This window comes from Catharus ustulatus, chromosome 28 (genome assembly GCF_009819885.2).
Source record: "Catharus ustulatus isolate bCatUst1 chromosome 28, bCatUst1.pri.v2, whole genome shotgun sequence".
Classification (NCBI taxonomy): domain Eukaryota; kingdom Metazoa; phylum Chordata; class Aves; order Passeriformes; family Turdidae; genus Catharus; species Catharus ustulatus.
In genome coordinates, this window is record NC_046248.1 from 4336381 (window position 1) to 4351086 (window position 14706).

Here is a 14706-nt window from a genome sequence, read left to right on the forward strand (position 1 = left end):
CTCACACACCTCAGGAACAGCCCAGTGACATGGGGACAGCAAGAACTCATCATCACCCTCCTCTGATAAACAGCCAGGAAAGCAAGGAGGTGCCCAAAGGATGGAGAGGGGCAGTGCAGGGATGCAGAATTGCTGGAGATCCCTCCTGTGTGAAATCCAGCACGGGGGGAGTGGAGAATCAATGGCAAAGGGCTCAGGGCAGAGGCTGTGCCCAGGGTTCCCCCAATTCCCATCCTGGCAGCAATCCCAGCAGCAAACCCCACCAGCACAAGGTGCTCAGAGCTGCTCCAGCCCTCTGGGGTTCCAATCTCCCACATTGGCACCAATGATTTAAAAAAAAAAAGGAAAAATTCAACAAAAAAAACCATCCCCACCCCAAAAAAAACAACCCCAAACCCACCCCAAGCCCTCTGCAAGACATACTCCAGGTACTAAAACTTACTGGCCCTATAATCAGCAGTACCTGTGGCTAACTCATGGCAGCCCTTTTTCATTCAGTAGTGAAGCAGGGGCACAGCTGCCCCACATCTTTGAAACACTTCTGGGTTTGCATTTTTTCTCTTTTTTTTTCTTTTCTCTTTTTTTTTTTTTTTTTTTTTTTTTTTTTGATCCAGAGAAGAGTTACAAAAGTGCTGCAGGTCCAAGTATTTTTTTATCACTTTACAAAGGAGACAATGATCAAAGCCAACAAAGTCAAGGAAAAAAAAAAACAAAACAAAATTCAACCTCTTTCTCCTCTCCCAGCAAAGGAATGGGAAAGGGGAAAAGGAAAATTTGCCCATCTCAAGTGCCTGGCTGTTTAGTGCATGGAAAATTCCTGTTCCACATGTGGTGACATGAGCAATTCCCATGCAGTTGGTTGGATACAGACAAATCCCAGCCATCAATTCCATCCTAACACCTTCATGAGTAGCTCTTGGTAGTCTGAGTGCCAGCAGGGAGTGCAGAGTCCAGTCCAGTGAGGAAACTCCTGCACTCAGGTCCCCCCTGTCCCCTCACCACATGCAGGGGGCCAGAACTGTCACTACCCAAAAACAGAACCAAAAAAAAAAGGCAGATTAAAAAATTAAAATGTGCTTTTGATACACGGAATGAAGTCAAATAAATACATTGATTTTTTTTTTCTTTTAAATGTCTAAATACATTTTTTTTTATATCCTACACCCAAAGCTCTGTACATTTGGTTTGGTTTTTTTTTTTTCTGTTCTGAGAAAAAAAAAAAAGAATTTCTGGTAGCAAGGAGAGGAGCAGAATAGAATAGACTCCCTCACTGACAAGATAGTGCAGATGCCCCACAGGAAAAGCACCCCATGCCCACTTTTAGAGAATGGTTCCTGTTTGGATGCTCCAAACCCTCATCCCAGAGTCCACAGGGGAGACAGCAGCTGCTGTGTCCTGAATCTCTTCATCCAATCTTCAGCCACTCCTGGGAACACGACTAGCTTTTGTCTGAAGGAGGAGAAAACGGGAAAAATAAAAAAAAGGGAAAAGGTGGTGAGAGAAAGGGATGCACTGAGAGAGGATTTCTGAGCACCCCTCCAGAGCTTCACTCCCATTCCACCTCCAAACCCTGGGCAGCAGCTCAGCAGTTCTGGAGGGTCCCAGAGCCAGGCTCAGCACCCAGGGGAATTCCCAGCACTCTGGAAAAGCTTCCCCTGGGATGGAGGTGTGGGGCAGCTGGAACCAACATTTCCAGCACAAATCCCAGCCTGCCCACCCATTGCACCCAGGCTCTGCCTGCCAGGTTTTTCAGCCCACTCATGTTTTGTTAAAAATGAGTAAAAACCTTTTCTGGGCATGAGAGAAAGGCCAGTTGGATCTCTGATGCCTCAGGATTTCAGTTTTTCTATTTCTAATCCATTTGTAACCCTGCAGTTCTTCAGTGTAGAACTCTAAACTCCAGATCCAGTGTCACTGCTGCTCTCCCATTTTGGGCACACACAACAATTCCTCTCCAGGCCTGGCAATCAAGGACACCTCACTGCCTCAGGCCTGAGAGATGGAAACAAAAGTGAGCTGGGGGAGCAAACTTGGGGTCAGTGACTTCATTAGCTGGAGCTGGAATTGGAAGATGAACCCCAAAAATAAAAATGGACCAAACTTATGAAATTGTGAAAACCCATTTTCCATTCTGGGTGTAGCCCCTGGGGGGCTTTACCTGAATAATTCAATAAACAGAACTGCTTTTATTCTCTGAATAAAACCTCCAACACTGGACTTTGTGCTCTGGGTTTGATTTTGGGTGCTCCTACCTGAGTGCTCTCCTGTGGAGGCTGAGCCAGCCAGCCCCTGGCGTCGCAGAACGCTGTAATCCTCCTCAACCTCCTGCAAAACAGCAACAACAGCCCCAAAACTCAACTGGCTCTCCAGGGAACAAGCAAACAAAGAGGGTTTCAAACAGGAAAAGAGAAGTTCCACCAGTGCAAACAGCCAAGCTGGAATGAGCCCTCTCAATTCCTTTATCAGCAGCTTGATTTGCAGGCAATGTTCTGGTTTCAGTGAAATTAAAGGTTGGCTACTGGATGTTTCACACATAAAGAGAATCCCAATTGGATATCCAGAGCCTGAAAACCTCATTATTGGTCAGCATTGACACCAAGAGCAGCAGCACACAGAGATTCCACAGAATTACCAAGGCTGGAAAAGACCTTTGAGATCTGAGTCCAACCTATGCCCCAAGAGCTCCTTGTCACCAAGTGTCACATCCAGTCTGTCCTAGAACACCTCCAGGGATGGGCACTCCAGCCCTCCCACCTCTCTGTGAACAACTTCTCCCTAATCTTTTCCAGGAATCCACATTCCTCAGGGCAGTGTCCTGTTGAAAATTCCTTTTTCAGGTTTGTGCTATCTCTCAGAAATTTCTCCAGATCACAACCAAAGCATCGAGAGCCCTCCAGTGCAGCAGAACTGCTGGCCTGTTGTGAGCCACACCTCAAACAGCAAAAGAGCAGATGATTTAAAAAGGTTTCCAGGAGTAAGAGCCAGATCTGGCTGTGTTCCTGCCCACCCAAATTATTGCAAAGTTTTTTTCTAACCCCAAACTTCCCAGCTATGGAAACAGTGAAACGCTCAGGTGATGATCCAATCTCCTAATAATAAAGCCAACAAAACTAACACAGAACAACTCACCTTTAGCTTCTCCAGGGCATCCTGGATGTTGTGGATGTACTGCAGGAGCTGCACTCGGATCTGCAGGGGGAGCTGGGGGCTGCCCAGGAAGGGACAGGGCTCCTCCAGCCCCGGCCAGCGCGAGCCCAGCAGCTCCTCGGGGAACGGCGAGCTGCCCCCGTCCGAGCGGGCGTCCCTTGGGGACAGGGGCTGCTGCTGCTGCTGGGGACAGTCCAGGGGGGCTCTGCTGTGGGAGGTGCACTGCAGGACCAGGGCTGACACCTCCTCGTCCGTGGAGCTCTCCTGCACCGTTCCGTATCCGTCGAGGATCAAATAATTTCCTGCGGAGACAGCGGGGTTTGGTCACAGCATCCCCTGGGGATCCCAAAGGAGCTTCAGGGCTAGGGAGGGGGTTTGAACAGATTTCCAGAGACAGAAGTGGGCATGTCCCACAGCCCAGCTCGTGAGAAAAACCATTTGGGAAAGCTCCAAAGATTGGTGGTGATATCACACTGAAATGGGCAGGACCTGCACTCAACCATCTGGGAAAGCTCCAAAGATTGGTGGTGATACCAGACTGAGATGGACAGAACCTGCACTCAATCATTTGTGAAAACAAAGATTGGTGGTGATATCAAACTCAGCTGGTTCTGAACAGGCTCAGAGATCAAGGATGTTTTTTACATTTTACATTAAAAAAAATCCTAATTAAATGGACAGGACCTGCACTCATTGATCCTTCTGGTTCCTCTCCAGCTCAGGATATTCTCTGAGCTCATCACCTCCCTTCCTACTTGCCCAAAATCTCTGTTTCTATGATAATATCTGAAAATCCTGCCCTTGCACTAATGGCACCTGACAAATCCAGCTGCTGGATTTCCCCAACTCCACTCTCCAGCCCTGGCACTGAGGATGCTTTTAGATGGGGAGTTTAAAACAGAATTTGCTGATTGCTAAAAAGAGAAGGTAATTACAGACAGAAAATGCTTTCACAACCTGCACCCAGCAATAGGAGTCTATTTAATGAATTTTTCTGCAATATTACAGCAAAGCCAGCACAGGGGACTCAGAACTGACTAAAAACAGATCAATCTCATTTTGATGTCCCCATACAGTTAAAAAAGTAAACAGTGGAAGAGGTGACAAATAAATTAGATGCTTCAAGTTGTTGGCTCAGTTTTAATAATTTAAAATGTCTCAGTGAGAAAAATTATTTGCAATATATAATTGGAAAGCAGCATTGGGGCAGTCACAAATTGGCTTATGCACGTGGATATAATCCAATTTCTAAATAAAAGGATATTTATGGATAAGAGACTTCTGTGGGGTGTTGAATCCACCTGATAGCAGCTGCTTCTACTACAAAATGCACATGGGATAAACTTCAGCTCCTGTGCTAAGTTTGGTGTGCTCAGGTAGCTGTCAAGTAGTCCATGTGCAGAATAACAATAAAAATAATAAAATAATAAACTTTTAAGAGGTTCAGAGTGTGCTAAGGTTACAGGAGACTATTACAGTGTAAAATTAATGTCTTGAGTTTCTTTCCTGAAGCTTGCTCAGGAAAAGGGCTTTAAAAAGTGCTTTGCCTCCAGGGAAAACCTTTTCCCTGCAGGTCCCTATAGGCAGTAAAGAGATAAAATGGTCCAGGGCAGGCACAGGGGGTCAGGCTCTGCAATTCCAGCCTGGCACAGGTTGTGTCCCTGCTCCAGGACAGCAATTCCAGCCTGGCACAGGCTGTGTCCCTGCTCCAGGACAGGCACAGGGGGCTTGGTTTGTGCCTCTGCAATTCCAGTCTGGCACAGGCTGTGTCCCTGCTCCAGGACAGCAATTCCAGCCTGGCACAGGCTGTGTCCCTGCTCCAGGACAGCAATTCCAGCCTGGCACAGGCTGTGCTCCTGCTGCAGGACAGGCACAGGGGGCTTGGTTTGCCCTCTGCAATTCCAGCCTGGCACAGGCTGTGTCCCTGCTCCAGGACAGCAATTCCAGCCTGGCACAGGTTGTGTCCCTGCTCCAGGACAGGCACAGGGGGCTTGGTTTGCCCTCTGCAATTCCAGCCTGGCACAGGCTGCGCCCCCCTAGCATTTCATGAAGAATTAACCAAGCTTGTGTTTGCACATGGCTAAAACAACATGTTGAGAGCTGGGAGCTGACTGCCCTATGCCAGCTGAGCAGAAGGTCAAGGGGAAAGTGGAGCTGGCCCCTGGGTGAGTGCCCCAGGCTCACCTGAGATCCGAATCTGCACCTCCTCCTCCTCGTCCTTGCCGTGCAGCAGCTCGCTCTCGCCGGGGTTCTCGTCGCCGTGAGCCTCCCGAGCATCGAAGAAATGCTCCCCGCTCTCCTCAGCCCCCAGCCCCTCCAGCTCTGAGCTGGAGCCCTCCAGGTTCATGCTGTCCATGGGCAAAGTGCCCCTGGCACCGGGCTCTGTGCCCAGCAGCTGCACGTCCCCCGGGGCCGGGCACTCGGCTGCAGTCCGGGGGCTGTGCCCGGCCGTGGGCTCTCGAGTTCTGCCGAGGCTCCCGTCCTCCCCAGGCTGCTGCACTTTGCTGTCACAGGGCTGCAGCTCCTTCCCACTCTCTGTCTGGGCTTCCTGGGACACGGTCCTGAACCTGGGTGAGCGCTGTCTGTCCTCCAGGGTCCCCTTGTCAGCCAGGCCGAGCTGCTGCACCAAGAGCTGCCTCAGCAGCCCCACTGCAAGGACAGGAAAGGTTCAGGTGAGAACTGCACAGTGACATGGGCAGGAGCTGCACTCATCCATCTGGGAAAGCTCCAAAGATTGGTGGTGATACAGGACTCAGATGGGCAGGACCAGGACTCAATATTTTGTGAAAACTCCAAAGATTGGTGGTGATATCAGACTCATATGGACAGGATCTGCACTCATCCATCTGGGAAAGCTCCAAAGATTGGTGCTGTTATCAGACTGAGATGGGCAGGACCTGCACTCAGCCATTTGGGAAAGCTGCAAAGATTGGTGGTGATACAGGACTCAGCTGGACAGAACCTGCACTCAAACATTTGTGAAAAGAAAGATTGGTGGTGATATCACACTCAGATGGACAGGACCTGCACTCATCCATTTGTGAAAACTCCAAGGATTGGTGGTGATATCAGACTGAAATGGGCAGGACCTGCACTCAATATTTTGTGAAAACTCTAAAGATTGGTGTTGATACCAGACTGAGCTGGACAGAACCTGCACTCTACCATTTGTGAAAACAAAGATTGGTGGTGATATCACACTCAGATGGACAGGACCTGCACTCATCCATCTGTGAAAGCTCCAAAGATTGGTGGTGATATCACACTCAGCTGGTTCTGAACAGGCTCAGACATCAGGGATGGTTTTTAGACTGTACATTAAAGAAAAATCCTAATTGAATGGACAGGACCTGCAGTCATTGATCCTTCTGGTTCCTCTCCAGCTCAGGATATTCTGTGAGCTCATCACCTCCCCTCCTGCTTGCCCAAAATCTCTGTTTCTATGAAGAAGTCTGGAAATCCTGCCCTTGCATTAATGGCACCTGACAAATCCAGGCAATGCTCACAGGGTGCAGAAGGGATTAAAGCAGACACAAAGGTCACCCTCTGACAGAGGTGTGACTCCTCTCCTTGCTCTTGCTTGCAAAAACAGGGATAAAAATAAATGTATTAAGGGCTCCAGCCTCACTGCCCTGTTTTACCTTACAATATGTCAGGACATGTTGCATCTCCTTGCAGAAAAGCAAAGAAATTGTCTCCAGGAATTATCCTGAGTTTTACCCTGCAAAGAGCTCACAGCTGAGGTTACAGCAGGGGATTCCCACCTCAAGGAAACTGGGAATATTCCACTCAGGTTTGAAATGACAGAGCAAAGAAAAAGAAGGAAAAAATCTAAGAAACATTTTTTTCCTAAAATTCAATGCAAATTTATGCCTGGTTGAACTTCAACCCACATTCCTTTAGTTCCCAAATTATCCCAACCAAACACTTCATAATAGGGACATATTGTTCCAAACAAAAACGTGCTGCTGTCAAGAGCCTCAGATTGTTCCTCCTCACCACAAAATGCTCTTGCAACACCCAAAAAAAGCTGTGATGTCACCCAGCAGAGCTGTCACTCAGCTCAGGCTCTTGGCACAATGTTGGAGAGCTGCTCTTTTAACCCCCAACACTCAGGAGATGCTGCAGGGTCACTAAAACTGTCCTCACACACCCCCAGACCAAGATTATTTTAGCTGTGGTTTCTTAAAACAAGTACCAAGAATATCTGTCCAATATTCAGAACTAGAAATGAACTTTAAATCCTCTAAGAAGGAGAATAAATGGATTTAAAGATCTGAGAACTCTGAGACTGCAGAGAACTGTCCTTGCTTGGACACAGAGATGGAAGAGGCAATTTTGGCCAAGGATGAGAGAGTTTTGCATTTTGGTAAAAGCAAATATTCCACAGACTCTTCCCTCCAAGTACAACTCAGGGACTTTGTGTCCCTTCCAGAGTTGCCAAGGAGAGGTCTGTGGATTAATGAATTCATTCAAATTTTAGGGAGTTATATTTAGGAGTTGCAGTGCCAGAGCAGGTTGCAGAGCCCTGCATTCCTCCTCTGAAAGGAGAGCAGGGGAAGGGATTAAAAACCTTAAAAACAACTTCAAACAATGATCTGTCCATCAGGAAAACTTCTCAACACACACAAGTGTTGATCTAATTAGACCCAACCACCAGGAAATCTGAGCCTGGGCTTTGGATGTAAGTGAGCTTAACAATTTGCAGGATTTTACCTAATTAAAAAATAAAAAAAAAAAGGAAATTGTATTCTGGAACAAAAGCAACATCTCCAGTTCTGCTCCAGTGCTGTGGAAGTGAGTCCAGGGCTGACTGCCTTGTCTTTAAAAACTGCTGACCAGCAATGGCACTGTGCATTAAATCTGCAATAGAATTTTGCCATCAAAGCACTCCATGGATGATAAAAATTCATTCTCATCCTAATTTGACCCATAAAACCCAACAAAACAAGGAGATGCCTGAAGCCCAGGCAGGGAGCAGTGCATGGATGCAGAATTTGCTGTGTGAGATGGGCACAGGGGGAGTGGGTGATGAATGGAAATGGGAACAAAGTGCACCCCCAGCCCCACCCCAGGTGCTGCCCATGGGTACTCACAGTTCCTCAGGGCATCCTGTGCCCACTGCCCCTCTGGCACCGAGCCTGAGCTGCTGCCTGGGTGCTCAAAGCAGCCAGAGGAGTCCTTCAGGGCCAGCTCTGCCTGCTGCACCTTCTCAAACTGCCCCTCAGCCCCCAGCAGCCCTTCCACCTTGGCCTTTTCTGACATGATGGGTGAGGAGGACTGAGGGTTCAGTATCAAGGGAGATTCCAGGCCCAAATCTTTATCTAGAAGACAAAACAAAAATTCAGATAAAACAAGTATAAAACTGCAGACAATTCCACTCTGAAAAAGCTGAAATTCTTCAGCACAGCTTTGGTAAAAGGCCAGTTCTTCCCAGGGTTAAAAAATGACTCTCCCAGCAGTTTATGAATCAGAAATAGTAAAGGTGGATTTCCAAGAGGTTCAGCATCACTCCTCTGAATGGCTGGTAAAGAAAGCATCCCTTTCCCTTTCCAGGAAAAACCCAAAGCTGCCCTAGGATCCCCAAGGAACATGGCTGGGCACATCTGCTCTCTGTGCAGCAAATCTCCTGCTCCCAGCCCTTGAATTCCTTTCTCACCTGGACTTTGCAGGCTGCTGGCAGGAATGTCATGCTGCTCTTTGAGCTTCTGCTGCTCCTCTTCTTCACGCTCCTCTCTGCAGGGAGGGAAGAACAAACACATCCTTTCAGTCATGCTGATCTGCAGGAGAATCCAGGCTGTGGAGGGCAAGTTTTGAGCAGGAAAAGGGGTGCTGGAGACAGAAAAATCAGCTTTTCTCCTTCCTGCAGCTTTGACTTACTCTCCAGGGCCTGACTGAGGCAGTGGGATCACTCTCCTGCTGCTGCCCATCTTCACAGTTCCTGCCATCTGAGCTATGAGGTCCTGCCAGCTGCAGCAGAAACAGCAAATAAAACCATGCAGCAAGTCAAACCATGCAGCAAGTCAAACAGAATGAGCATTTCTCTATTTAATCCTCTTCAATCCAGTTGATATTATTACTGCTTTTTTTTTTTTCCCAAAAAAAGCCTTTTTTTAAAAGTTCTGTTACATTCAGTCCCCCCAGGAACACCCTGAAAGCTCAGCTCACCTGGATGCTCTTCAGCACAGAGAAATGATAGACAGGGCCTTAGCACTTGTCAGATCAATCAGTTATTTGATAAATAAATACATAAAAAGCATTATTTCACACATCACTGCAGTGTAATACATGCAACAGTCATGTACCCCACAAACAAATCTCTCCTTGTATATTCTTTAGGAGAAAAGAGTTTCTCCCAATAAAGCTTTTAGCCATGGAATCCAGTCCCTGCACTGATGCCAGAATGTAAATCTGCAAAGATCTCTGGTGCTGCATGTAGATGCAGGATGATTTCTGTGTCTGATTTGGCAGTCAGGCCCAAAAAACCAGAATTTTAAGGGTAAAGAAACCACATTTTGGAGGTCAGGAAAGGGTCTGGAGTGAGTCAGCTGGGAGGGATTACCCATGGATGCTTCCTGCAGAGACCACCAGGTTTCCAGCTAAGTTTGGAGAAGGAACTCAGGGAATTCATGGGGTAAAGGCCCCTCAGGTCCAACAAAGCCAGCAGCAGCTGGAACTGAGCCCAGGACTTACACATTCTTCTCAGAGACAGTCTGTGCCACCAGCTCGTAGATGTGAGCCCCCGTTGCTGACATGGAGATGACGAAGAAAGCTTTGTTATCTGCACCAACAAGGGAAAGAAAGGAGCACTCAGACAGGGCTGCCCAAAACCAGAGCATAACCCCAGCCCAAAGCAAGGAGGAAGCCCATGAGATCACTCTAGCACTGATAGACACACTGACCTTGTCCTAGCAAAGAAATGTGCCCTCAAAGGAACAAAACTCATTTCAACCCATTTTGAAAAAGCTCCATTTCTCCTCTTTTCCCTTCTAATAACTTCCAGAGTGCTTTTCCTCTAACACAATCAGAGTACTTTCATTTAGAAGTCTATTTAAAACTCAAGCTATGCCTATTACTGATGCAAAGAAGTTAAACAGCTCATCCATACTAAGCACAATGTTGGACAACCAAGAATTAAGCCTACGCAGTTTTCCGTGTTCTGCTCTGCAAATCTCCACAAAAATCATCTTCCTCAACTGAGCTAATCTTTATTTTTGGCTTCTCTTCTTGCTTTCTCAGTGGGCTGCACTGACCTGTGGCCACCTGGCGGACCAGCACAGTGTTGAGTTTGATGATGGGGCTGAAGGTGTGTTTGCTGTCAGCTGTGGATGCCAGGATCTTGCTGTGGCACTTCAGCACCAGTTTGTCATCTTGTTTCTGCAGCAGCACCAGGATGTCCTCCAGCAGCAGGGTGTACAGATCTGCCCAGAGTGCAAAAAAAAAGCCCAGAATGAGTTAAAAGATTCCAAGCAGAAAGCTGCATTTCTGATTACTCATGCAGAGGCAGCAATCAGTGCTGTGCCATCCCAGGCAAAGCTTGCAAATCTTGCTGGTGAAAACTCCAGCAGAAAGCTACAGATGGAATTGGATCAGCTCATGACTGACTGCTGTGTCCCTGCGTGGCCCTAATGATGCTCCAGCACATTTCAGAATTGACAAGAATAATTTAATCAGCTCAGAGAAGCACACAGGCATTATTAGAGGTGGCAGTAAGAAGCATAATTGGGAGCTGCAGCAGAGCTTTTCCCTGCACACTCACCCAGAGGCAGGGCAGGGAGGGGATGGCCCAGACTCACCGATGGTTTTGTCACGATTCACTTTCCAGGTCAGGGGCCCCTCATGGAGCATTTTCCTCTTTGTTAGATCCAGGTTCTGTCACCAGGGGAAAGAAAAAAAAGAAATTTCTGTAGAAGCAAGTCATGATATAACATAGGGATGCTGGAGACTCCAGTTTGGAGCTGAGCACTAAACCCAAAAGAAACACAGAGCAGGGAACCCAAAATCTGTCAGACATTCTGTTAATCGTTTTTCCACATGCCAGGTGCCACAGAGTGGGGAATTCTCCCTCCAAGTCAAGCTCCTGGGGCATCAGGATGTCACCTGTTTCCTAGGAGGAGTTTTTCCAACACCCCACACTCAGTTCCAGCATCACAGCTGATTAATGCTGCAGCACTCAATTTGCAAGTCAAGTGTGCCTACAAATTATTTACAAATCATCCCCACGATCTGACGGGACTTGTAATGTCAATGGATTCTTCAGGCACTTCAGTGCTTGTGACATTTAGATCTGCAGGCAAGCAGAAGTGACAATTTTCACAATTCACCCCTTCCAAGTCTCAGAGTCTGCAATCAATGACAGTGAGACTCCCTAGCTGCCAGGAAGTTCTTCCTTTCCTCACTGAATGCTTGCAGGTTTATTTGGGGAAGGATAAATGACACAGTTTTACAGAAAAGATTTTTTTTTTTATTCACACCAAGCAACCAGTAGGTAACCAGCTTCCAACAGAACTACAGGGATTTGCAGGAGCCATGAAACAGAATATTTTTAATACTGGACTTCAGGCTTTATTCAGCTGTGTGGATCTCCCACATTTTTGTACAAGAGCTCCTTTTAAATTCCACTGTTACACCTCAGGGCTCTCCAAGGCCTCCCCAGTTCCAACAGCATCACTTCAATGAGATAAACACCCACAATAACCTCATTACCCATCAGATATCTCTCTGGGATACAGTGCTTGAGCTTGCAGGCCATAAAGGTTTGTTGCACAGAGCTGACAAGCTTCAGCAGCACCATGATGTGCAGAACTGGGCTGTTAGAGCCACAGAAATCTTCAGGAAGGTGGCAAAACTCACATTTCTGAGACTAATTGCCTCCATTTTCATACAGAAATATTTATCTCCAAAGACCACTTGACTGTGCATCAGAAACAGCACAAAGTGAACGACAGGGCTGTAAACTCAACCCACACAGGGCTGCTTTTAATGCTGCCACTCACCCTGAACTCATCCATCATGGGATCCTCCGACTGCTTCAAGTAGGAGAGGTCGAGTCTCCGCTGGTAATCCTCCAAATGCTGCAGGAAATGCAGAAAATGGGAGCTTGGAGGGAACCTGGAGCAGCAGAACTGTCCAGGAGGGAACCTGGAGCAGCTGAACTGCCCAGGAGGGAGCTTGGAGCAGCTGAACTGCCCAGGAGGGATCTTGGAGCAGCAGAACTGCCCAGGAGGGAACCTGGAGCAGCAGAACTGCCCAGGAGGGAACCTGGAGCAGCAGAACTGCCCAGGAGGGAACCTGGAGCAGCAGAACTGCCCAGGAAGGAAAGGAGGGAACCTGGAGCAGCAGAACTGCCCAGGAGAGAACCTGGAGCAGCAGAACTGCCCAGGAGGGAGCCTGGAGCAGCAGAACTGCCCAGGGTGGAGTTTGGAGCAGCAGAACTGCCCAGGGTGAAGCTTTGCTGCTGCCCCCAGCCCTGCTCCCTCTGCCTCTCCCACCTGTCTGTTCTCTGACTCTTTCACAGCCTGGTTCACGTGGTTGAGGATCTGGCGACAGTGATCTGCTGCTTTCTTGACTTTCTCCTTCTCCTCAGGCAGCTCTGCAACAATAAAACCGAGTGGGACAGTGCTTACAGCAAAGGTTTGAGCTGTCAGCCCTCCAGGGCTGTTTGCTGCCCTCAAATCAGACAAAGAGGAGTTAAATTCACAGAGCAATCTATCAATAAAAGCACTGCACTGCAAAAGTGATAAAAATGAGATTTCTGCCCTCGAATCAGACCAAGAGGAGTTAAATTCACAGAGCAATCTATCAATAAAAGCACTGCAAAAGTGATAAAAATGAGATTTGTGACAGGAGAGAATTCGCTGTGACCTGCAGATCATTACCATAATACAATTGTTACTCTCCCTTCTTTAGGGCCTTGTGACAACTATTCTGAATAATCTGAGAAATTTCAAATCCTTCCAAAGAGCACAGGCACAGGTGAACCCATCAATCCTCAGCAGCCCAGCAGCCACAGTGAGAATTCAGTTAACAGGAACATAAACCAGTACATCAAAGATAATGGAGTATCACATGCTTTCCTAATTAGGATTACAGAGAACTTGTAGCTGCAGTCTATTTTTATGAGTAATGAAATGACTCTGCAGCAGGTATCAGATAGTAAAGCTGGGAAGGCTTTTTGTGCTGTTATTTATCACGTTTTTACCTGTTGTGCTGAAAGCATCTTCCAGTGTCACACCTCCTAATTAAACCCCACCCTCTGCAAGAGCATGAGGACATTCTGTGCTGCTTTAGAGGTTTGACAGATTCACTTATTTTACATGAATTGCCTTTTTATTTTCCTAAGGAGCAACAAACACTGGATTTTTCCTTTTATTATTATTTTTTACAGAAGGCAGCAGTGAGGTCGCAATGAAACAGAGAGAGACACATAAAATCCAAGTGTTGTTTAACACATTCACCTAAAAAAACCTGCTGCAAAAAGCCCAGGGAAAGGCTTTACCTGTGTATTTAGCAATGTTGTCCAGCAGAAGGGGGTATTTGGTCAACCTCTGCATCTCAGTGGGGATGATATCCTTGAGCTGCAGCCGCCGGCACAGGGGATTGCTCTCTGCATCCTAAATTTCAACAGCACAATATCTGCATTTGTCATTTTTATTAAGGCCATAATTACCTGAATGCACAACATCTATTCATCACTTAAACATCTATTACTTCACTTTCCAGTAATTAAATACAAGACAAGAGATGCCAAGATCTATCACCCAGACAACACATCCCCTCTCCATCTGCAATTACCCAGAGGAAAAAGCTCATCACAGCAGCAGTGCCTTCCTCCCCTCATTACTCCCCATGGGCTTGGGCCCTTCCCCAATCAATCTCAGTCAGCAGCACCCAGGGAAAGCATCAGTTTGGGCTTTCACAGCGCAGCAAAACACAGGACATTTGTCAAGATAATCTCCCCCTGTTCTCCCAGAGCTCCTCCCAGCCTGAGCTAATGGAGATCATGTTCTCCTGCAAATGCCACATGGAGCCAAGCCCCATCCTGGCAGGCAGAGCAGCTGTGCAGCATCTGTCTCCTGCCCCTGGCACTCTGATTTTGGCATCCCTGGGCAGGAGGGAGGGGGCACCTCCTGCCTGGGACACCGTGTGCTGCCCTGCATTCCATCAGGACACCCTGAGCTCCTCAAAGCTGAGGACTCCTCCCTCCAGAAACCACCAGGAGATAAATACAGTGCTGGAAATGCCCAGCTGAAGGCAGCACTAGCCATGATGTCATTAATTACTGTCATTAGTTATCAGAACTTTATCTAGGAGGAATCTCTGGGCTGTGCTGAGGCAACTCAAACCCTGGTGGAAAACGCAGAGCCTGGTGGAGAAATCTCAAAAAGTCTGGGGGGAGAAAAACTCCTAAGAGCCTGGTGGAGAAAACTCCAAAGCCTGGTGGAGAAATCTCAAGGGGTCTGGGGGAGAAAATTCAAATGGTGGGGTGGAGAAAAACTCAAAGGGTCTGGTGGAGAAATCTCAAATGGTCTGGTGGAGAAAAACTCAAAGGATCTGGGG

At 47.5% G+C, this 14706-nt stretch overlaps 1 protein-coding gene across 2 annotated transcripts in view; it reads right to left on the minus strand.

Annotated features, from left to right (window-relative positions):
* Window positions 1-633: 633 nt before the first annotated feature.
* The window catches only part of ARHGEF12 (Rho guanine nucleotide exchange factor 12), a 70210-nt gene continuing 56137 nt past the window's right edge, over window positions 634-14706 (minus strand). For both annotated transcript variants that reach the window (XM_033081683.2, XM_033081684.2), the window contains exons 29-41: window positions 13646-13760; window positions 12639-12739; window positions 12144-12221; window positions 10944-11019; window positions 10401-10568; window positions 9841-9928; window positions 9028-9117; window positions 8807-8883; window positions 8244-8471; window positions 5332-5796; window positions 3130-3449; window positions 2253-2325; window positions 634-1449 (exon numbers count right to left, since the gene is read on the minus strand). In XM_033081683.2, the coding sequence (XP_032937574.1) occupies window positions 1439-1449; window positions 2253-2325; window positions 3130-3449; window positions 5332-5796; window positions 8244-8471; window positions 8807-8883; window positions 9028-9117; window positions 9841-9928; window positions 10401-10568; window positions 10944-11019; window positions 12144-12221; window positions 12639-12739; window positions 13646-13760 (1890 nt within the window). In that variant the 3' untranslated portion in view covers window positions 634-1438. The remainder of the gene's footprint in view (window positions 1450-2252; window positions 2326-3129; window positions 3450-5331; window positions 5797-8243; window positions 8472-8806; window positions 8884-9027; window positions 9118-9840; window positions 9929-10400; window positions 10569-10943; window positions 11020-12143; window positions 12222-12638; window positions 12740-13645; window positions 13761-14706) is intronic.